The sequence below is a fragment of the Monodon monoceros genome, unplaced genomic scaffold, assembly GCF_005190385.1.
Source record: "Monodon monoceros isolate NGI ecotype Baffin Bay Population unplaced genomic scaffold, NGI_Narwhal_1 Super_Scaffold_13, whole genome shotgun sequence".
Taxonomy (NCBI): Eukaryota; Metazoa; Chordata; class Mammalia; order Artiodactyla; family Monodontidae; genus Monodon; species Monodon monoceros.
In genome coordinates, this window is record NW_021703769.1 from 13,981,638 (window position 1) to 14,006,284 (window position 24,647).

Genomic DNA, 24,647 nt, shown 5'->3' on the forward strand with positions numbered 1-24,647 from the left:
AAATGTTTAGTCACACTAGTCATTTCTGTATTGTCTACGGCTGCTTTCATGATATCATGGCAGATTTGAGTGGTTACAACAGAGATCATATGGCTTTTCATATTTACTACTGGCCTTTTACAGAATAAGTTTGCTAATCCCTGCTTTAAATGACGTTTTAGTTGTTCAGGTTGCTATGACAAAAATACCAGAGACTGGGTATTTATTTCTCCCAGTTTTGGAGGCTGCAAAGTACAAGATCAAGGCGTCAGCAGATCCGGTGTCTGTTGAGGGCCTTTTTCTGGTTTGTAGACAGCCATCTTCTCACTGTGTCCTCACATGGTGGAAAAGGCAAGGGAGCTCTGTGGGGTCTCTTTTATAAGGGCACTAATCCCATTCATGAGGGCTCCTCCCTTATGACCTAATCACCTCCCCAAAACTCCACCTGTTAATACCATCGCATTAGGGATTAGGTTTCAACATATGAATTTTGGGGGTGATGAAAACATTCTGTCTATAGCAAATAAGTCAACTCTTTAATCCTCTTGATAACCCTAGGGGAATTATTACTTCCATTTTATGAATTAAAGATGTTCAAGGAGATCAAGGGATTTATCTAAGCCAGAGTTTCTTAACTTTGGCACTATTTGACATTTTAGGTAGGATAATTCTTTCTTGTGGGGGCTGACTTACGTCCTATAAGATGTTTAGCAGCATCCCTGACCTCTGACCAGTAGCACCCCAACTCCCCCCATCCCAGTTGCAACAACCAGAAATGTCTCCAGACATTGTCCAATATCCCCTGGAGGCAGAATCGACCCCAGGTGGGAGCCACACTGATCTAAGGTCGCAAAGCAAGTGATGGAGCTAGGACTTGAACCCTGAACCCATGTGTTCAGCTACCAGTCACACTTCCAATGCCCTGGGATGGATTATTTTGCTCTCGGTGATGGTTTCAGCTGCCGAAACTTTTAATCCCTTCAGTTGTCTCCACGACACTCCAAGGCTCCTGCGGGGAGACTGGCCTATCAAGCAAGGGCTTCTTTAAAAATGAAGTCAGATCCTGTCCTGACTCTCCTCTGCTCAAACACTCCCCTGGCTCCACTCCCATCTGGCTCAGAGGAGAAGCTAAAGTCCTTACTGTGAGCCCCAAGACCTCTGTGTGATCCACACCACTTCCTGCTGCCTCACTCCTGCCACTTCTCCCACCTCTCCTCCTCCTTCATGCCCCTCCAGCCCCACTGATCTCCTTCCTGCTTCCCAACACACCAGACACACTCTCACTTCAGGGCCTTTGCACTTGCTGTTCCTGTTGCCCCCGCCCCTCTTCCCACAAGTCTTCAGATGATTGGCTCCTTTTTATCCTTGAGGTGTCCGCTCAAGTGCCATCAGCTCATATGTCTGCTCTGTTGACCTGATCATAATAGTCCCCCTGCTCCTCCTCCCCACGCTGCAGTCACTTTCCATCACGTTGCCCAGTTTCATTTCCTCTGTCACTTTCATCACAACTGGAAGTTTTCTTTATTTGGTTATTGTCTGTCTCCCTTTCTAGAATATAACTTTCATGGGAGCAAGGACACTGTCCTATATTATTCACTGTGCTCCCCAAGCTCATAGTCAATAGTACACAGCAGGTGCTCAATAAATGCTTTTTGAATGTATGGCAGACTGGGGTCACCCATCCCATTGCTGACCCATTACCACTCAGAGCTAGTCTTTCCCAAACATCCCTTTGACAATGACAGCTCAGGTTAGCCTAGGCTTGAGTTATGGGTTGTCAAGCAGCCTTGCAGTGAACTCCCTGCCCACGGGCCTGAAGCCCTCTCCAAAAAGGGATGGATGGAATTTTGAGTATCTTTTTTTTTTTTTTTTTTTTTGGATCCAATGACTAGTATAGGTCAGGACCTGAGGAAGCACTCTGATTGACTGCACAAGAATGGGACACTCCTGTCCCATTTACTACATCACACTAAAGACGTCGTGTTCTTTCCTCCTAGCTGCTGTGCGGAAAAACGGCCTGCATGCTGTGCCCACGGAGATGCAGTTTATTGCCGGCACAGAAGAGTGAGTCCCTGGTGGAATTCACAGAGGAGCCAGTGCTTGATCCAAGGAGATGATGAACAGGAATTCAATGCTCCAAGCAATCCTCCGCCTACCCCCCAGTTTTTCTCCAGATGACCTAATGCCCAAGTTTCCACCATTTATAGCTTTGGCTCCAGGCTCCTTGAAAAAAGCAAATGTAGGAAGGGCAGGGGAGCACATTAAATCCCTAAAGGTCTGCTGAGGTGCAGTGTCTAGAAGGAGGGACCAGAAGAACAGGAGGCACAAGCCACACGACAGTCGTGGAGGAGAGGGTGTACCAGGCCAAGCGGCTCCAAAGACAAAAATATCCTGAGACACCCTTCGCACTTGTGTGACTTGAGAAGTATCTTGACACTGACAGCACATTTAGTCTTTGGTGTCTTTTGTATATGGCAGTGTGGATAAGATCTGGGTGCTTAGAACCATGCAGACCTGGCTTTGAAGCCTGGCTTTGCCGCTTACCGGCTCTGTGATTTGGACAAGTCACTTAACCTCTCTGAACCTCAGTTAGTTTCACTTACCAACTGGACATGATGTCAGAACCCACCTTATAGGGCTGTTTTGATATTAAATGAGAACATGTAGCTAAAGCAGGTTTCTGGGCCTTCCATGCACGGATGGTAATGCTTGTTATTAATGGCATTGTTATCTCGATTTAATGGTGATGAAACAAACAGCAGGAAGTAAAGTGACTTGCTCAAGGCATTGCTGGGCATCGGTCAGGTCTGTTTCGTTCATTCAACAAGTATTTATAGAGAGCTTACGATGAGCCAGGTACTGTCAGGGATACAGCAACAAACAGAAAAGAACCCTGCCCTTGCGGAGAGACAAATACACAGTAAAATCCATAGTGTGTCAGAAGGTTGGTGAGTGCTCTGCAGGAGAACAAAGCAGGAAAGCAGGCTAGGGATGGGGTTGGGGTAAAGGGCAGTTTTTAAATGTGTGGTCAGGGAAGGCCTCACTAAGGAAGTCATTCTTGAGCAAACGGCTGTGGGAGGTGAAGGATCTGTGGGAACAGGGTTCTCAGCAGAAGGACCAGCAGGTGCAAAAGTCCTGAGAGTTCAAAGCAGCCAGGAAGCCAGTGTGGCTGGACCTGGGGGTCAGAGAGATTGCTTGTGTGGCAGGAAGATAATGGTAGAGGGACAGAGCATGTGGGACCTCATCGGCCATTGAGGTAGCTTTGAGTTTGAATGAGATGGGAGCTGGTGGAGGGTTCTAGCAGAGGAGGGACCTGATTTTACCTGAGTTTATCTTATCCCATGGCCTGCGCTCCTTCCTGGCACCTTGTTTGGGGGCTTTGAGTCCAGCTTTGAGATATGGGTTCTATAGTTGGCCCAGCTACTCACTACCATGCAACCTGGGAACCACCTGCCCATGCAGAGCTTGTGCTGAGTCTTTTGGAAAAGAGCTGATCCCCACTCTCTGGAACTCCATGTCCACTGGATGCAGTCCCCAGCCCCACTCCGGGCCTCCGTTTCCCATCCAAACGAGGGAGGGAGTGAACGAGATGAGCGTGAGGGCCCTTCCCCTCTCTCATTCTCCTGTGAGGCTCAGTCTGGTTGGGGCCCCAGGTCTGAGGGAGGCCACAGATTCCTGACCAGGCCTCTCACCCTGAAAAGTCAGGCCAAGGCATCTGTCTCCAGCTGCTTCCAGCCGTTGTCTTCCTTTCAGACCCAGATCACATCCCCACTGCCCTCTGGAGAAGGGGCCCCTCATGTTAGTAATTAAGGCCTTAAGATATTTGAACTTTCATTCTTTAAAAGAAATTGATTTGTTACGCGGGGACAATTCTTAGTTTTATTCGCTTGTAAACATTTTATAATTGCACAAGTAAAAAGAAAAAAACCTCTTAAACAAAAAGAAAAATGTTCTCAGTATCTCACTCCCAAAGATAGGTTAGAACAGTTAAGTAAATACGATTCTAGACTGTTTCTTGATATCTCTCTATATACATAAGTGCATTTCTTTATTTAAAAAAATTGATCATGCTACATATGCCCCTTTATAATGCATCATCTCACTTAATGGAGCGTAGTGGACATCTTTTCACCTCAATAAATTTGTGTCAACATCATTATCTTTTAACCATATAATTAACAATTCTTAATTTTATTTTTTCCCCAAACTCCTCAACTATACCAGGAAAATAACCCAGATAGTACAAATAAAAACTAAAAGAGGGAAAAAAATCCATAATTCCGTCCCCAAGAAAGGCACCAAAACAACTTTGTGTATACCATTCTAGACTTTTATTAATATTCATATATTCATGAAATATGTGCATATTTTTAAAATAAAAAACTAAGTAGTGCTGTTTCCTACCTTTTCACTTTATATAATGGACATCTTCCATTTTAATAAACACCCATCTACATCACCATTTTTAATAGCTGCGTTGGTATTCCATCCAGAAAGAGGATCATCTTTTTTAGCCAAATCCCTTTTTGATGGATATTTAGTTTGTTTTCCATTTAAATTATATTTAATTCCAATTATTACTTTAGGACAACTTCTTAGAGTAGAACACTTAAGCTGAAGGGTTGCACATTTTTAGAGGTTTTTGGAGCCTGTGCCAGTTGCCTTCTGGAAAGTTCACTTAGCTCTCCCGTCCTGGGCAGTGTGTTTCCCCATAAGGCCAGGAATTCTGAGTGTCTTCTGAATGGCTTCTCTTTGGATTTGTTTAAAGCAAAGACTGTCCTGAGGAGGCAGAGGCTCCAATGGATCTCCAGGCTAACTCTAAGAAGGAGGAGGAATATCGCAGGAACATCTGGAAGGGCTTCCTCATCTCCATCCCCTACTCGGCCAGCATCGGGGGCACCGCCACCCTCACGGGCACGGCCCCCAACCTCATCCTGCTTGGCCAGCTCAAGAGGTAAAAGCCAGTGCCCCACCCACTCCCCAGCACTGGGGTTTCTGTTCCTTCTATTCTTCTCCTCCTCCTTCATCCAACATTCAGGGGTGTCTGTTGAATGTCTTCTATTGGCCAGGCTCCGGGGACCCAGCGATGCACAAACCCCAGCAAAGTCCTTACTCTGGGGCACTTCCATTCTGGTGGGAGAGACAAGCAATACAGGAAAAAGCAAAAGAATATATAATATGTTAGTGTGACGAGTTATGAAATAAAGCAGGATAGTGGAGTAGAGGTGACAGGAGTGATGCTGTTTTATGTAGGTTGGTCATGGATGTGTGATCTCTCTGATAATGGTGACATTTGAGCAGAGACCTAGAAGTGAGGGGGTGAACTCTGTGGACACAGGAGGGAAGAGCAACCCAGACAGAGGGAATAGCTTGTACAAAGGTGGGACTGTCCTGGGGAACAGCACAAAGCCCAGCCAGGCTGGGGTTCAGAAGGGGATAAGGTAAGAAGAGGCCAGACTAAGGCAACAATTGTAAGGACGCGGCTCTTCCTAAAAGTGGGATGGGGAGTCAGAGGAGAGCTGAGAGCCGAGGGGTGACACGATATGACATCTGCTTCTAAAACCAACCCTGGTGGGGGGTGTTGGTGTGTGGCTGTGATGTGCTGTGAGAAGCTTTGCAACCAGCCACACGGGCCAGCAGTGGAGTGGATTCTGCCAAGAAGTGAAATCTCCCCATCGCTGAAACTGTTCAAGCAGAGGCTGGGTGGCCATCTGTCAGGGCATGAGAATCAGAGAAGGATTCGACAAGGTGGCTTGTCGTTGATTCCATTATTCCAAACCTCTTAGTCTGAAGATTTAAAAAATCCTTAGAATCCTTCAAGATTCTAAGTATTTTCAGATTCCAGGATTCTGAGAGGTGGGGTTTCTAAGATTTCATTGCAGTGGAGATGCATTTAATCTATGATTGTAAGTATTTGACAAACAAACAGCAACAAAACTATTTGATATTCAACATGGCCACATGTGCTGGCCAGCTTCTTTATCTGGTATTCAACCAAAGAATCAAGGACTTACTGGGATGATGGAGGGAAAGCTGGTTCGGTTGGTCTTCCTGAGAGTGGGCTTGGTATACATAAATCAGTACTATACTTGCGGGTAGTCAAAGTTATTTTCATGAGAAAACTTAAGTACACCCATGTCTTACCTCATGAACCAATTTTAAAACCTTAACCCTGCACCACATTCTCAGGTTCGCAAATCCTTTGATTTTAAGAGTATGATGAAAAACAGTGATTCTCAGCCATGGGTGCATTTTAGAGTCTCCAGGGAAGGTGAAAAAAATATGCTTGGATCTCGGTTGCAGAGATTCTGATTCAGGAGGTAGCAGTATTTCCCCAATTGATTTCAGCCCACTGCAAACCTTCGGTGTCTTTTTGTCTCCATTCTTTGAGCAAGACTTGGCTGTGAGACTGGAAAACCAGAAGCCGAGATGGCCCTGCTTCAGATGTAGGGACGATCTGGGCTGACCCTTTAGTCTCCTCCCTTAGCAGGAAGTGCCAGCAAAGGGGCAGTTGACTGGGAGGACAAAGCAGAGTATTGGGTATTAGTTCTTGCTGGAGCACATCCCCAGGGCTGGACGGGAAAGACGTGGACTCTGGGGGCCTCAGGGGCTGGTCCTGAGTTGGGGGTTGGGGAGAATGGGAGGGCATTTGCTATCAGAGGGTTTTTAGGCTGCCTGTCTGCTCTGATGTGAGCAAGCCTTTGTTCCGACTTGAAAAGAAATTAGGGGGGAAATGCTGGAGCTGTAAGTAAAAGTATCAAACATGAAGGCTTTTGAGTAAAGTGCACGCAAACTACGTGCAAATCATATACAACATTTAATTGCACAAGCTAGGACCTTCTGGTCAGGAAGGAGGGTATTTGAAAGGAATATGGGGTTAATATGGGGTTCTGAATCCCCATCGGGGAACCTGGGGAGACAGGGAAATGGCTGCCCTGAATGTTCTCCTTGGCCTTTGCTCCGCAAATACATTTTATGAGTTTATTCTGATCATGCACGATATAGACACATTATAGAACACTCAGAAAATACAGAAAAAAACATTTGAACGACGTTCAATCCCACTATTAATATTTAGCATACTTCCTTTAGTTTTCGTCTGTAAGTATATGTGCATCCATCGGCGTGGCTGACCTCGGCGGGCTCTCACCTCCCTCTTTTCTCCAGTTTCTTCCCACAGTGCGACGTGGTGAATTTCGGCTCCTGGTTCGTCTTCGCCTTCCCTCTTATGCTGATGTTCCTGTTGGTGGGCTGGCTCTGGATCTCCTTCCTGTATGGAGGGATAACCCTGAGGTACCCTGGTGTTTCACCTGAGCTTTGCGGCGGGATGATGCGGTGGCTGTCCTAAGTCGTTACAGTTTCATGTCAGATGTGGCGCCTGTAGTCCTCCTCGCCTCCCAGGGATGTGGGGATTACAGGTGCTGTGGGAACTCGCCTGCTAAGCCCAAGCCCTCAGTGAATGTCGCTCACCATCAATAATTACTAACAGTGTTGTTACTTAAGTAAGGTACACACTCATATCAGAGGAGCAGATGTGCAGCGTTTCCCATTTCACAGGGCCTCAGTACAGGAGAGAGTCTGGGGGGTCATGAGGACAAGGTATCAAATAACATTGACTCAGACAGTGAGAAAAATATTCCTTTATCGACTCATGTAGAATCGATCTGCTTATGCTGGGGAGAAAGTTTCAGTAGGGTGAGGAAAAACTTTAACTCTCTAACCTTTCCAAATTAGCCTTTTAAAAAAGAAAGAGCAAGCCTCAGGCCCAGAGACTACAGCCAGCAGTGGTATCTAGCCATTTTGCTTTGCTTTCATGTCTTTATTTCTGTGGGTACTCTTTTTTTTTTTTTTTTTTGCGGTACACAGGCCTCTCACTGTTGTGGCCTCTCCTGTTGCGGAGCACAGGCTCCGGACGCGCAGGCTCAGCGGCCATGGCTCACGGGCCCAGCCGCTCCGCGGCATGAGGGATCTTCCCGGACCGGGGCACGAACCCGTGTCCCCTGCATCGGCAGGCGGACTCTCAACCACTGCGCCACCAGGGAAGCCCTGTGGGTGCTTTCTATGTATGACAAGTGATTCTTGTTTTCTACGTATGGGAGCGATAGAAAGTTTTCCATTTAAATACATTTCTTTAATAAAAATGCTGAGTCTAGTTGGAGGAAAATGTTAAGGAAACACGAGCCCCGTGGTATGTGGCTATACGAACGTTTGTGAAAGTAGGTTATGAATGCCTGGAGTTTGGGGAATACTAAAATAGGAGCTGCAGCTCAGGGCTGGGGTAGCAAGCATGTCATAAAGTCATTCTCTGACTCAGTCCCCTCACCTCTCTGGGCCTTAATTTTTCTCATCTGTAAAATGGGACCAGTAACAGCTACTCTGGATCAAAGAGATGTGAAAACACCTTGAGAATAGAAAGGCTCTGATCGTGGTGTTCCTTGATCCCTCAGAGCAGAAACTCAGGGTTCAAAGCCCAGCTTAGCCGAGAGAAGCAAGCCCAGACATTGGACTCAGATAAACCAGAGTTCACATCATGGTTCTGCATGAGCTTGAGCAACTCTGTCACCTCCCTGAGCCTTTACTTCTTTAATTTCTTCACTTTTAGTTGGGGGATAATAATGAGCTAAAGCTAAAATAAAGTCTAAATGAGGGAGAGTGCGAAAACTCCCCAGTGCTGAGCCTGAAACAGAGCCCCTTTCTCCTGTCTGCCTGTTCCTTGGACATCTGCAATACTTGGTCTCGGAGGAGGCTGTGATGAAGGAAGTGCAAGTGGAGGGAAGCCCAGTGAGAGAGGCGTTTCTGGGTGGGTAGCAGGAAAGGTTCCGGCCAATCCCATGACACCGCCTTCCTTCAGCAGGTATCCACCGAGCATCTGCTACGTGCCTGATGCTGCCACACAGGTGCTGAGGAGGCAGCCCCTGGGCAAGGCTGCGGCGCTCCTGCCCTTGGGGAGCTTGCAGTCTAGGTCGGGGGAGGCGGACAGTGAACAACTAATCAAAGCAGAAATACCAGTCATGGTTAGTGCTGGGAGGGAAATGGATGGTGAGATCTGAGGGTGCACGCTAGAGGGCTCTCACCTTACTGGGAGGGCAGGAGAGCTTCCTTGGGAAAGTGCGTTTGGAGCAGGAATAGGAAGAATGAATAGATTAACTCAGTAAAGGGGAGAAGGAGATGGGGGTGATGAAGAGCATTCCGGGCAGATAGAGCAATGAGTGCAAAGGCCCCCAGGCCAGAGGTAGCAAGGGGTCTTCTGCAAATGAAAAAAGGTTAAAGGGACTGAGTTCAGGGTGTGAGGGAGATGTGTGGGCAATGAGACAAAATGATCAACTGGGCATGATTTTACGTCCCCCCACCTCACCCCGACCCAGGGACTTTTGGCAACGTCTGGAGACATCTTGCTTGTCACAGCCAAGGAAGTACTCCTGGGGTCCATGGGGTAGAGGCCAGAGGTGCTGCGAAACATTCTACAACATACAAGTCAACCCCCTACCCCAAAGAATTATCCCACCTCACAACAAAGAATGATCCTGCCCCAATATTGTCAAGAGCTCCAAGACTGAGAAACCCTGGGTTAGATCACTGAGGGCCTTGTGGGACATGGATCTTCACAAAAAAGAACCGTTGTGAGTTTTTTAAAAAGCATTTATTTTTTTAATTTGGATAAGCAACACATACACACGGTTCAAAAATCAAAAACAATACAAAGAGGTATGCAGTGAGAATTCTTCCCAACCATGCCTTCGATTACCCAGTCACCCAATACATCCCTCCCAAACAGGTATCCACTTTTATTGGTTTCTCGGGTAATCTTCCAGAGTTTCCATAAGCAAATACAAGCAGATACTATATATTTTCTGGTGACTGGTCTCCCTGACAGATACCATTTTGTATAGTAACAGGTATTTTTGTAAGGTAGATTTCCATAGGAGGGATTTCTTTTTTTTTTTTTTTTTTAATTTATTTATTTATTTTTGGCTGCATTGGGTCCTTGTTGCTGAGCGCGGGCTTTCCTCTAGTTGCGTCGACCAGGAGTTACTCTTCATTGCGGTGCGCGGGCTTCTCATTGGGGTGGCTTCTCTTGTTGCGGAGCACGGGCTCTAGGTGTGTGAGCTTCAGTAGTTGTGGCACGCGGGTTCAGTAGTTGTGGCTCACGGGCTCTAGAGCGCAGGCTCAGTAGTTGTGGCGCACAGGCTTAGCTGCTCCGCGGCTTGTGGGATCTTCCCGGACCAGGGCTCAAACCCGTGTCCCCTGCATTGGCAGGCGGATTCTCAACCACTGTGCCACCAGGGAAGCCCCATAGGAGGGATTTCTGGGTCAGAGAATAAACACTTTATTTTAATAGATATTGTCCAGTCGTTCTCCGTAGGAATTGCACTAATTTGTTCCCCCATTTACAATGTATGAGAGTGTCTGTTTCCATGCAGCAAAGTGGATTTTTGCCAATCTGATAAGAGAAAAATAATTTGCGTTTATTTTAGAAGTAATTTTGAGAGACTTTTCATATTGAGGAGCAATATGAAAACTTTTCATATATTCATGGGAGACCCTGGTATTTCCTTTCCTGTGAATTGTTAAACTGTGTGTTTATATCTTTTGTACATTTAAAAAATTGATTGTTGGTCTTGGTTTTATTGATTTCGAGTACTCTTTCTATATTGAAAGATTAGTGCTTATTTTGAGTATGAGTTGCAAATATTTTTTCCTGATTTTTTACTTTGCTTATAGTGCTTTCTTCCATGCAGAATTGTTTAGAAACATTTTATGTAGATGAACTTATCAATCTTTTCTTATGTGTCTTCTGAATTTTCAATTACAGTTAGAAAGGTCTTTCCATTATAGGAGTTATAAAAGAATAATCCCATGTTTTCTTCTAGTATTTTAATATTTTTTATGTTTAAATTTTTTATCTATTTGGAGCTTATCCTTAGGGTGCAGTGTAAGGATCCAACCTTGGGGGTACAGGTTTGGATCCAACTTTTTTTTTTGTTCCAGATGGCCATCCAGTTGTCCTGATACCATTTACTGACACACAAACGTTTTTAATTTTAATGAAGTCAATTTATCTATTTTTGGTTGCTTGTGCTTTTCGTATCATGTCTAAGAGGTATTTGCCTAATCTGAAGCCATGAAAATTTACCCTTATGTTTTCTTCGAAAAAATGTTACAGGTCTAGCTCTTCTTCTATTTAGGTCTTTGATCCATTTTGAGTTAAATTTTGTATGTGGTATGAGGTAGGGGTCCACGCTCATCTTTTTGCATGTGGCTATCCAGTTGTCTTAACACCATTTGATGAAAGACTATTCTTTCCCCATTGAATGGTGTTGGTACCCTTATCAAAAATCAATTGACCATAGAAATGTGGGTTTATTTCTGGACTCTCAATTCGATTCCATTGATCTATATGTCTAACATCAATGACTGAATAGGTCATCTTTTCTACACCAAGCTGGGATACCAACTTTATCATAGATTGAATCCCCATTTATAGTTTTGTCTATTTCTGGACTTTCTATTTTATTTCCTTGGTTTATCTGTTTATTCATGAGTCTGTTTGACCCCCTAAAGGATTTTAAGCCTGGGAGCCATATGATCAGATTCACATTTTTAGAAGACTATCCAGGCTATAGGTGGGCAGAACAGATTTTAGAAAGGGAACATAGAGGCAGGCCGACCACTCAGCAGGCTGTTGCAGAGTCTCCAAAACAGAGATAGTGAGACCTGGCCAGATGGTGGTGGGGTAGATGAGACGCTAGTTAGACTGCAGTGGCCACTCCTAACCTCCCCACTTTCTGTTTCAGGGGCTGGAGGAAGAAGAAATCTGAGATCAGAAGTGACGCAGAAAATAGGGCTCGAGCCATGATTCAGGAGGAATTCCAGAACCTGGGGCCCATCAAGTATGTGGCACAGGGGTTTTCAGGGTGGGGAGAGAGCCAGGTACTAGACTTTCAAGACAGCTACCTCTTGACTTAATCCCTGACCCCCTTGGAGACTGAGTCCCAAGGGGATTTCAGGACCAACGGCCTGGGAGCCTAGAGATGGAGAGTAGGGAGATGACTTACACAGTCAGCTCTTGCCCTGTCGCTGGGGTAGATACCCTGAGGACCAGTAAGCCTCTCAGGTTGAACTTGGAGGGGGAACCTGTCACCTTCCCGCCTAATGCGCACTTTCCTTCCTGGTTCATGGAATATGGGATGCTGCCTTGGGTGGCTTCCAGAAGCTTGTTTCGCACACATTTCTCACGTAGTGAAAATAACTAAGAGTTAGCAGGCCTTCACACAAGGTCTGACTCTGCCACTAATTTTTTGTGTAGCCTTGGGCAAGGCACTAACCCTCTCTGGGCCCTGCTCCCTGATCTGTGAAATGGGCACATTGGGTAGATATTTGCTGCAACATTTAGGGATTCTCTCTTTCTGCCTCTGTCTACCGCTCTCTCCATGTCTGTCCCTCTCTGTGTCTGTCCCCCTCTGTATGTATGACTGTTCCTCTCTCTTTGCCTACCTCTCTGTTTCTGTCTGTTTCCTTTCTCTCTGCTTTTCTGACTCTGTCTCTGTTTCACTTCTTTCTCTCTCTGGATTGTCCCTAGGACTATGGGAAATTCCCAGCGCGAGTGATATGAATGGTTTGTGGGGAAGGGTGCCTTATGCTCAGGAAGGATCCTAGGGCAGCATGGGAGCCCCAGGAAAGGAATCACTTACACCTGGGACACCACTCCCCTTACTCTCGGGACCACCTGGGGAGTGCACTACTTCCAGCTTTCAGAGGTAGGGCCTGGCCCAGTCACACCCAGTGGGCCCCTGCCTGAGGGCTTCCTGTGCTGTGGTCCAGCCACAGCCCACGGTCACAATGCTGTCTGCATCTCTGTGCCACAGGTTTGCCGAACAGGCCGTGTTCATCCTTTTCTGCATATTCGCCATCCTCCTCTTCTCCCGGGACCCGAAGTTCATCCCTGGCTGGGCCAGCCTCTTCACCCCTGGGTGAGACTCTGGGGACCCATGGGATGGAGTCCAACAGGGAAGACTCGGGGCTGGGCCGCTGGGGCTGAGGAGGCAGTGTAGCTGGGGAGAACTGGGCTATGTTTCCACCTCTCATCCCATGTAATTATTAACAGTTCCTTCTTTTGCCCTCAAAAGAGTTTAGGTTTGGATGATAAAACATTTAGCGTCTCCTGTGTTAAGAGCTTTGCCTTTGGAATCAGACAGAACTGGGTTCGAATGCCAGCTCCGCCACTTACAAACTGTGCAACCCTGAGCACGTCATTCATTCATTCATTCACTCAAACAACTTTTATTGAGCACCTATTTTTTGTTAAACATTATGCCAGCAGCTGGGGACAGAGATAAAAACAAATAGACAACAAAATAACTGCAAATTGTAACGAGTGCTATGAAAGAAGGAGTGAGAGGGTTATACTCTCAAAGAATGGAGTAGGGGGCATTGACTTTGGTTAGCTCTGGAAAGAACCAAAGTTTAGGAAGAGTAAAAATTAGAGACACACTGGGAATATCTACTAAAAGCCTGAGGTGGAAATCAACATTTGAAGAACTGAAAGAAGCCCATTGTAACCAGGGCCTGGTGGGAGGGAGGAAAATTGGCAGACATGTGACTGGAAGGGCAGGTGAGGACCAGACCATGAAGGGTCTTGTTGGACATGCTAAGAGTTTTGGTCTTGTTTTGTTGTTTTTTTTTAATGGGAGATCAGTAGCAAGCTATTGGAGGGTTTTAAGGTACTTAATCTCTCTGTGCCTCAGCGTTCTCATCTGTAAAATGGTGTTGTAAATAGTCCAATTCTCATTGAATTGTTCTAAGGAGCAGTGAGTTAATACATGTCAAGTGATTAGACAGGCACCTAGAAAGAGCTCAATCACATATTAGCTGTATTTATTAGGGAATGGATAGTGGGGGCAAAATATAGGTGGGGAGAACAGTTAGGAGCTATAGCACCACCTAGATGACCCCAGCGGTTGTCAAACCAAGGCTCATGGACCAAATCTGGTCCGCCGCTTGGTTTTGAATTTTTTTTAATGTTTTTAAGTGGCTAGGGGAAACATTTTGTGGCACATGAATATTATATGAAATTCAAATTTCAGTATCTACAAATAAAGTTTTATTGGAACACAGCCACACCTATTCATTTACCTATTGTCTGTGGCTGTTTTCGTATTGTGTGCCCTTTATAGGAGATGTTTACTGAGCCCTGGTTGGGGACGAAAGCTTCGATGGCTTGAATGAGAGTGGGGGCAATGGAGATGGAGCAGACAAGATATATTTCAAAGTTGGAAATGATAGGACTTGCTACTGGGTGGGATTTGGGGGCATGAGGGAAAGGAGTTACCTGCATAGGTGGGTAGTTGGAGAATAACATTTCTTTAGGGGGTTGGGGGTGGCTTATCAACAATTCCATTTTGGAGTTGTTTTAGACGTGCCAAGTGTAAAATGCTTTTCAAATACTGCAAAGGGTAGTTGGATGCGCAAGCCTGAAGCTCAGAGGAGTCAGGTTGCAGATATAAATCTGGGGGTCACCATATAAATTTCCAATTTAAATCCCTAGGAATTGATGGGCTCAGCCAGGGAAAGCATATAGGAGCATAGAGAAGACTGAGGATCCCCAACGTTTAGGAGCTGGGTAGAGAATGATCCCATTAGAGAAAATGGAGAAGAAGCAGTCAGCGAGGTAGGGGGAAACGCTGGAGCAACGGACTAGCACAGGCCAAGAGAGAGGAGTGTTTAAGGAAGGAGTGAGTGGGAAATATGTCAAAATCTGGTGTGATCTAGTTAGAACACGATTAGATGGAAGATACGTCCTCTGGATTTGGCGAGCTCTGATGATTTTGATCGGCACCATCCAATAGAGATGTTATGTGAACCACAAATGTGATTTTAAATTTTTTAGTAGTCACATAAAAAAGTAAAAAAAACAAACAAACAGATGAAATTAATTTGAATAATGGATTTTATTTAACGCTATATCATTTCAATATGTAATCCATACAATAAATTATTGTTGAGCTATTTTACATTCTTTTTTCTACACTAAATCTTCAAAATCTGATGTGTGTCTTACACTTGCCACATTTAGTCTTGTCACATTTCAAGTGTCCACTAGACACATGTGGCTCATGGTGACCATACTGGATAGAGCAGCCCTACACACTTCACCCTCTGAGCCTCAGACTCCCCCCACCCCTGGTAAAGTGGGGGATACACGTTCCAATTTCGTGAGGGTTCTTATGAGGAAGAAACAATATAATATCATGGAGCCAAAAGAAGTGGCTCTTATTACCATTCTTTTATTTTTCCAAAATGTAGGTACTTTGGGTTTTTTTTCAAATGAAATCTGGTGTTATAAACCATTCCAACAATAGTGAAAATCACTTAGAACCTCAATTTGCAGTTCTGATGTATGTCTTTTTTCTGACTTAAAAAATGCCTGTCTGGGAACTGTTCTACATCTTGATCGCATTGGTGGTTACAGGACCGTATACATTAGTCAGAACTCATTGAACTGTATCCTTAAAATGGGTGCATTTTATGGCATGTTAATTATACCTCAATACAACTAATTTTAAAACACATGCAAACTCACTAAAAAGAAGCCTAGCAAACACAAGAATTTTTTCAACAGAAATGTGATTGCAGTAAACATAGTATTTGTTGTTTTTTTTAACTTTTTATTGTATATTAGAGTAGAGATGATTAACGATGTTGTGATAGTATCAGGTGTACAGCAAAGTGATTTAGTTATACATATACATGAAACATAGTATTTGTGATCTGCTTTTTTCTTTGTTGTTTAGTTACAAAATTATGCTCATTATAAAAAACTCAAACAATGCTAAATTGAAAAAGTAAAAGTTAGTTTTCCTTCATTCCCCAGAGATTATCACAATTAACAGTTTGGTGTATAACATTTCAGATACACACACACAACCTATATTAATATATACACACATACATATATGTTTACATATAACAAAAAATTGGAAAATACAATAATGAGATCATAGACAACCTGCTATTTCTGACCCACTTCATTCTTTTTAAACAGTGCATTGTAGTCTATAGAACGGGCCCATCTTAATTTATTTAACCAATTAAATCCTTTTTGGATCGTGTCCAATACTGCAGATAAAAACTTGCTTTTTTTTTTTAATTTACAAGGTAACTTGGTTGTATTTCCATGTCAAATGTAACAATTGATAATATCTTTTATCCTTTTTTTGAACAGCTGAGGGGTATTTCATTATATATATTATAATACACAATGTATTTAAACATGTCCCTACTAAAAATCCTCCATTTTTTTCTAATCTTATCAATAATGAACGTCCCGGTACATAATCTGTGTACAAGAGCCCAATTATTTCCTGTGGATAAATTCCTAGAGGTACAACAACTGGATTAAGGGGTATTCATATGTAAAGTTTTGAAATGTATTGCCAGCATGTGTTTCTCAACATCCTCATTAGATATTATCACCCTCTTCACGTTTTGCCTGTCTGTTAGCATGTGTTTTGATCTGTATTTCTCTATTACAGTGATATGGGCCATCTTTTCCAGTTTCTTGGCTGTTTGAATACTCTTATTCCCAAATATGTGGGCTGAAAGCCCTTTTGTTGGCACTTGGCTCTGTGCCTCATTGAACTTGGAGCCAGATATATCTGAGTTCAAGGCCATCTCCTCTACAGACTATGGTCTGGCCCTGAGCAAGTTGCTATTGCTCTTTGAGCCTCAGATTCCTCATCTGAAATGGAAGATGCCTGCCCTCAAGGGCTGTTTCTAAGACTTCTGTGGGCTTAATGTCTCCATAGGACATGTTGTGGATCCTTGGAAGGTGGTAGTGAGGTTTTGAGGGGCTATGAGGTGGGCTCCATCTGAGCTCTGCTGGTGTGAATGGGCTGCATCTCCATGTACTAAGCTGCCCATCCCAGGAGGAATGCAAGCAGGAGCTGAACAAATACATACAGGACTGTTACAGGAGCCCCGGTTATGGTGATGCATGGGGGTACCATAGACCCCAACCTTCTGTGGCTCTCAGATTCTCCCCTCTTTGATCAAGTCCCTCTTCCTAGGGTCCTTGAAATGGGAGGATAAACATTTGTTTGGCTCAAGCAGAGTCTAAATGCCCCAGGGAGCAGTGGATAAAGAGCTTCTGCATCCATGGGTGGTTGCATCCCTGCTGACTGCAGTGCAGAACAGAATCCGGTGGCCTCCAACAATGTTCCCTTCACGGTGGGCCTAATTCCCTTCGACAGATCCTCATTTGCAAATCTGCCAAACCTTGGCCTGCTGAGATGCCCAGGGTCACATGCTTTGGGGCCTTGTCATTGTAGGTTTATTTCTGATGCTGTCACTGGCGTGTCCATTGTCACCGTCTTGTTCTTCTTCCCGTCCCAAAAGCCATCTCTCAAGTGGTGGTTTGACTTTAAAGGTAAGGTGGGCAAGGCTGGGGTGTCGGTGGCCTGGAGCGTGGTCATCAGTGGCCTGAAGGTGGGGCCCTCCTGGGACTGACAGCCCTATTGTACTAATCACGTGGTGCTGCTTCTTCCCTTTCCCCGTCTGAGCATTTACCATGTCTGCCAGAGGTGACAGTCCAGGGCAGGGATTAGCAATTATAGTCCATGGGCCAGATCCAGCTGGCTGGCTGTGCTTATACAGCCTGTGAGCTAAGAATAATGGCTTTCACATTCTTAAAATGGTTGAAAAGAATCAAAAGAAAAATATTTCATGACTCGTGAACGTGGCATGAAATTCAAATTTGTGTCCACAGATAAAATGTTTTTCATTTCTTCAATAAGAGGTTTGCGGACATCTATTAATATTTTCTTTAGTCATATAAGTACCTATACAGTAGGCTCGACTTTGCCCAGAAAAACTCTGGGCCCAAAGCAGGAGTTGCAAGTCAGTTGCCTAAGGGCCCGGAGATGAAAACCTCAAGCTGGGTTTAAATGGATAGCAAGTGGTGGGGGAACTGAGGCAAAACTGGCTATAGGCATTCAAATTCAGCCTCAGGGAATCACTGAGCCCTCCACACCAACCTGCCTGTAGGCTGGCCTTCAGATCACCAATCTGTGACCCCACCGGAATTCCAGCCGGTGTCTGCAGAAGAAGGTGCCAACGCCTGCCACCTGTGACAGAGGCTGTGACTGGCCCATCTCCATCTGGGGCAGTGGGATGAGCTCTGGACCAGGAGTCAGGAACTAGGAGGTCGTAATCCAACTATCTTCTGTTGTTGGAAAAGAATAGCGTATTACACAGGACAGCTCCGGTTTCCAGGAGGAGTGGGGTTTTGTGCGTGTGCAGTGCAGCGTACGGACCAGTAGGGAGCCGATTTCCCAGGGACGCACAGACTGTAGCAGAGCTGGACCTCGAGGAGGCTTAGGCTGTGGCCCCTGAGGCTCTGCCACTGAACGGGATTCAGTTATTCTCTTCCTCTCTGCTTCTCTGTCTTGTGGCCAGCCATTCCTCTCTGCTTCTCTGTCTTGTGGCCAGCCAGCTTTCCTCACCATCCACTCTCGGTATCATTTCTTGGTCTGTTCAGAGTTTCTACTGCTTCTGAGTTGTGGCATCTCGGTGGCTTCTGCTTCATCCGAGTTCCCGCTTCATTGTAACTTCTGTTCCCTTGTGGGGTAGCGCCCTTTCCCTCACAGTACCTAATCCCACTGCTCCGGCTACTTCCTGCCTCCTGTTTCTGTCTCTCGAAGCATCGAGTCCCACACACCTTCTGCTTCCTCGTAGCAGCTACTCTCTTAGAGGCTTTGCTCCGTCTCCGGGTGTGTCTGCTCCCTCCAGCCACTGCCCCCTCACAGTACCTATTTCCTCACACGTTCTGCTTCCTCAGAACTCAGCCCGCTCACGGCCTCCATATCACCCGGCCCTCTCTCTCTGTCCGCTCTTGCATCTTCAGTTATCACTTCTCTTCACCGAGTTGTCTCTCTACTTCCTACTGATGCTTCTGAGTCAGAAACTGCTTGGTCCAGCTTGTTCTTATAAAAGCAGATCGCTTCCTACTGTGTCACCTCGTGGCCTCATAGTTTCCTGGCCAGCCTGTGGCCTGGCTGCTCTAGATCAGGTGCCCAGCCATGGTTCTGTCACCTGTGGGTGGGCTCATAAGGCCCAGAGCTTCCTCTCAGCTGGGACTGTGGGGAGGGCACTATGGCATACACGTGCGGAATCCCAGCTCTGTTACGAATTTGCTGGGTGACCTTGAGAAAGTTCCTGTACCCTGTGGGCCTTGCTTTCCCAGTTAGGAAGTGAGTGGGGCCCTTAGTCACTTTTCACCCCTGGCTTTAGCAGTTCTCTAGGACATGTCCAAATTCAAACGCCGCGTAACATTTTTGTGTGCCGCTGATTGGATGCAGGAGAAAGTGTTTGGTGGAACTTGGCCCTCCCTGTCCGTCTCTCCTTTCACATTTTTGCAACAGGACAGTTTCTGTGTTACAGGGAAAACAGCAGCAGAGGGTGATGGTAATTGGCAGGACCTTCAGTGTCAGAGCCTGGTGGGATCTGTGGGAAACAGCCAAGCCAACGTCCAAATAAAGGGGGCAGCTGTTACTCAGTCTCCCCTGACTGTCCCCGTGTAGGAAAGCACGACTAGTTTTGCCAGATTTGCTGATTTTTTAAGAGAAGCAGAGAATCTGGAATTTTATGAAATCTCCCTGATTTTAAACTTTGGCAGCTAACACTGGAAAACAAATACTACGTGGGCCCATCCAGTAGTGTTAAAACACATCTCTAGGTTGGATCCGGCCCATGGAGTGTAGCATCCTGCCTCAGCTGAGGGTTCTTTAAACTGGAGTTTTCAGTGTTGCCCAGTGGGTGGGGAGAGGGAATTCCACCCGCGCTGCCCATCCTTCGGCAACTAGTGGGCCCGTGCAGACTTGGCCGAAATGATGCTTTCTAGTACTCAACACCCATGTCTTACAGGCGGCCTTAGAGAGTGGTCAGTCAGTTTCCATGGAGAGAAAGTGACTTGATCAAGGTCACACAGCTAGTTAAAAAGAGACAGGGGGTGGAACCCAGACATCCAAGCCAACCTTGATTTTCTTATCTTACCCACTGTCTTCCATTCTTCTATGGATCTGAGTTGCACTTGCAACTCCCTTTATGGTCTCTCAGCAAGTATTGATGCTCTGCCTACTATGTGCCAGGCACTGTGCTTGTGGATGACGACGATGTTGTTGATGTTGATGACGATGATGTGGATGGTGATGTGGACGGTGAGGAGGAGGAAGAGGAGGTGGAGGGTGTCGTTGAGGAGGAGGAGGAAGATGACCACCATGTGGATGATGACAGCTTCCATTTCCTCTTTGCCCAAAAAGCCCTTCCTCCAGATATCTCCAGAGAAGCCTTCTCTGACTACACCATCTATAAAAGCACCCCTCCTTTGTCACTCCGTCCCTTTCCTGTATTTTCTTTTTCTTCATAGCACATACAGTGTCCCAACATTATACATTTATTGATTTATCACCTGCCTCACTTATTGGAATATAAGTTTTCCAGTGGGCAGGGTTTTCTCTGTTTTGACCACTCCCATATCCACAGTGTCTAGAAGAGTGCTTGACACATGGTAGGTCCCCAATATACACTTGTTAAATAAATGACCGAGGACCTGCTCTGGGCCACATCCTGGGCTGAGCCCTTTGCATACATGGGCCCGTGTCATCTTCCCAGTTGGTCTCTGAGAAGGTACTGCTGCTCCCTTTTGCAGATAAGGGCACTGAGCCTCAGAGAGGCAGAGCCACTAGCCCAAGTCACATAGCCGAACGGCAGAGCCAGGATTGAATTCTTTCTAGTTCAACCTCAAAGCCTGTGCTTTCAGCTCCTGCTCTAGAAGGCAGCTGGCATAACGTGGAAGTGAGACATTTAGACAGTTAGAGGCTGCACTTATGAGAAATAGTGGCAAGGGCATGGTTGGATGGGAAAATAATAAAGGCAATAGCAGCTAATGTTAATTGCCATTACCATATGGTGAGCAGTCTTATAAGCACTCACCACTTAACTCACTTCACCTGCATTATGTTAAACTCATCTCAGGGCCTTCTGCCTCCCCTGTCCGACCCTGAAAAGTGAGTCACTTTACTTTTTCAGACCTTGGCTGTCTCTTTAATGAAATGCTATTTTATTGCCTGAAGGCAGAGGGCTGGGCCTCCTGACATCTCCAGCTGCCTCTTCTAGTTCTGGGCTTAAATCATACATTGTGCTTGGCCCAAGAATCCCCTGGCAGTGTGTGACATCAGAACCGCCTGGGTACACCCAAGGGCTGCAAATTATCTAGGGGAGGGCCTTTATTAAGTAGCTTTGATTGTCTTTATTATCCAATTATTAACTTTTGTTTTAGAAAACCACGGTGTACAATTTTGAAAAACACTGAAAAGGGGAAACAAAATATCAATGGGCACTAAACCAGGAACTGTCCTGACAGAGGGCGAACTGCTGTGAATGGGCCAGACCCATCCTCCTCCAGAGAGGCCGCTGGCAGCCCGCGGTGAAGAGTGCCAGTTCAGGAGTGCTTATTCGGCACCAGGCACTGGGCTGTGTGAGTTGAATATATTATTCGACAAGTACTTATGGAGTGACTTCCAGGTGTCAGGGACACTGGGATACGGCTGCAAACTCAACAGAAACGTCCCTCCACTCACAGCTCCCTCGCTGCTTCATCAGTGCCCACGAGAACCCCCAGGTACTATTATTGTGTCGGGTATTGGCTGAGGATATGGGGGCTTAGAGGCAAGGTCACGTTTCAAGGGCACACAGGGTCCAGGAGGATGCTCTCAATGCAGGGATGACAAACTATAGCCCGAGGGCCAAATCGGGCTGCCACCCGCTCTGTAAATAGAATTTCATGGAAACACTGCCACACCCACGTGTGTCCGTTTTGTCTGTGGCGCTTTCATGCTACCGTGGCAGCCTCGCTGCAACAGAGGCCTGCAAAGCCTAAATTAGTCACTCTCCAACTCGCTACAGAAGACATTTGCCGACCCCTTGTTCTAACTACTGCAGACGTGGCTGCTTTTGAAGAAATACAAATCATCCTGCACTTCCGTGGACCAAACATTCCCTTGGTTTCTATCCTCCTGCATTTCCTTCCTCTTCCCCCCCCCCCCCCCCCCCCCCGTACACCTTCAGTTACAAAGAGGGCCTTTTCTCTTGTAAATCAGAGTGAAAGTAGTACTTACCCAGAGGGGCTTGTCACGAGATGTAAAGGATGTTCTGCGTGTGGACTGCCCAGTTCCAGAAGATTCTCAAGCTGCATTCTGAGTAGAGCAGACGCCCCAAATCAGACGCTGGAGCCAGACTGTGGCTTCCTGGAGACCCCTGAGTGTCCCCACCAAGATGGGGCTGCTGGGGCCGGTATCTCCTCCTCCGGCTGACTGTCCTGAATGTGTGTTGGGTCCCCTCCCTGCCCGGAGGGGAAGGGTGTCCCCTCCCAGGCTAAGTGTCTTCTCTCTGCCCAGCTCCCAACACAGAGACAGAGCCCTTGTTGACATGGAAGAAGGCTCAGGACACGGTGCCCTGGAACATCATCCTTCTCCTGGGAGGGGGCTTCGCCATGGCCAAAGGCTGTGAGGTAAGAGCAGCAGGCAGGCTGCAGCCTGGGGAGGTGAGTGCCGGTCCCGGGGCAGCCGCAGGTGCAAGAGCAGAGGCAGCAGACTACGCGGGCCCCGCGCGCACCACAGATTCCCCATCTGCCACATGAGGGTCATCGTAGTTGACACCTCACAGCTCCCTGCTGTGCCTGGCGCTGCCCAGAAAGAGAGAAAAAAGGCACGATGTAGAATCTCAAGGAGCTTGCAATGAGCATTACACTAGTACTACTACTAATATGACTAGAGGGTCCTGTGAGCACAGAGGAGTAACACCCTAGCAGGCTCACCCTGTACCAGGCACTGTTCAACTTGTTTTGCACATATCTCATTTAAACTTCCCAGCAAGCCTATGAGATAGATGCCATCGTTATCCCCATTCTATAGATTAGGAAACTGAGGCACAGGGAGGTAAAGTAACTTGCCTGAAGCCACACAGCTATGTACTCAGGATAAGAATCCAGGTAGTTTGGCTCTAGAGCCTATGCTCTTGACCGCTATGTTAGGTGTTGTGAATATTAATTACTTGGTGTTACTATTAATGTTATTCTAGAGGGCTCTGTGAGCACAGGGGCAGAGCCGGGACTAGACTGAGGCGAGTGAGGCACTGACAGAGCAGAATTTCCGGAGGCACGCAGTCTCAGCACAGCCAGCCCTGCTCAGAGGAAGTGCAGCTTCAGTGTCCAACATGTGTCATAACATATTATCTCATTGAATCCTCACACTGGCTCTCAGGGTTGGGGAATATTTATTTTTTTATTTTTTTTTTATTTTTGACCGTGTTGGGTCTTCGTTGCTGCACGCAGGCTTTCTCTAGTTGCAGCGAGCGGGGGCTACTCTTTGTTGCGGTGCGCGGGCTTCTCATCGCGGTGGCTTCTCTTGTTGCGGAGCACGGGATCTAGGTGCGTGGGCTCAGTAGTTGTGGCTCATGGGCTCTAGAGCGCAGGCTCAGTAGTTGTGGCGCACAGGCTTAGTTGCTCTGCAGCATGTGGGATCTTCCCGGACCAGGGCTCGAACCCATGTCCCCTGCACTGGCAGGCGGATTCTTAACCACTGCGCCACCAGGGAAGTCCCGGGAATATTTTTATACCCATTTTCCAGGTAGAAAAACCGAGGCCTGGAAAAATGAAGCAATTCTCTTAAGGTCATACAGTTGCCCTCTGCTTAAGGGGTGGGGTTCGAACTCCAGTCCATCTGATTTCAGAGTCCAGCCTCCTAACGGCTCAGTCTTGAGAACTTCCCAAGTGCCAGGCACCTCAGGAAGCACTTTGCAAATACTGACTCTGTTAATCTTCAAAGACACAGTTGAAGTAGATATTGTTGCTGTCCTCATTTCCAAGGTGAGGAAATGGAGGCAACTCGAGGCTAAACAAGTTGCCTACTTTTGTGCAGCCAGAAGGCAGAGCTGGGATTTGAACCCACAGCTCATGAAGCTGGGCCCCACCCCACCCCCCCTAAATTTCTCCATGTAAGCCGAGGTATGAGAGGCCACAGCCAATTAAGGGTCAAATGGGAAATTAAGGTAAAGGAAACCTGAAATTACTTCTCAAATTGCTTACTTTTTAAAATTCGGTTTTGTGTTTGCACGGCAGAAATAGAGACACAGATGTAGAGAACAAATGTTTGGACACCAAGGGGGTAAAGTGGGGTGGGAGGGTGGGAGTGGTGGGATGAATTGGGAGATTGGGATTGACATATATACACTAATATGTATAAAATAGGTAACTAATAAGAACCTGCTGTATAAAAATAAATAAAATTCAAAAAAAGGAAAGGAAAATTCAGTTTTTAAAAAAATTTATTTTATTGAAGTAGAGTTGATTTACAATGCTGTGTTAGTTTCTGCTGTACAGCAAATTGATTGTTTTATATATATACACATTCATTTTCAAATTCTTTCCATTATGGTTTATTACTGGATATTGAATATAGTTCCCTATGCTATACAGTAGGACCTTGTTGTTTATCCATTCTCTATATAATAATTTGCATCTTCTAATCCTAACCTCCCAATCCATCCCTCCACCACCCCTCTCCCCCTTGGCAACAAGTCTGTTCTCTATGTCTGTGAGTCTGTTTCTGTTTTGT

At 46.1% G+C, this 24,647-nt stretch overlaps 1 protein-coding gene across 5 annotated transcripts in view; it reads left to right on the top strand.

Annotated features, from left to right (window-relative positions):
- Positions 1-24,647, top strand: part of SLC13A3 (solute carrier family 13 member 3) — an 85,221-nt gene that overhangs the window by 48,516 nt on the left and 12,058 nt on the right. For 4 of the 5 annotated variants that reach the window (XR_003793130.1, XM_029220618.1, XM_029220615.1 and 1 more), the window contains 7 exons: positions 1,977-2,043; positions 4,748-4,933; positions 7,147-7,272; positions 11,775-11,870; positions 12,846-12,950; positions 17,307-17,404; positions 22,431-22,543. Coding sequence is in view for 4 of the 5 variants with exons in the window: in XM_029220618.1 (XP_029076451.1) it covers positions 1,977-2,043; positions 4,748-4,933; positions 7,147-7,272; positions 11,775-11,870; positions 12,846-12,950; positions 17,307-17,404; positions 22,431-22,543 (791 nt within the window). In the remaining variant the exon portion in view is untranslated. The remainder of the gene's footprint in view (positions 1-1,976; positions 2,044-4,747; positions 4,934-7,146; positions 7,273-11,774; positions 11,871-12,845; positions 12,951-17,306; positions 17,405-22,430; positions 22,544-24,647) is intronic. The other variant, XM_029220617.1, reaches the window with a different exon arrangement.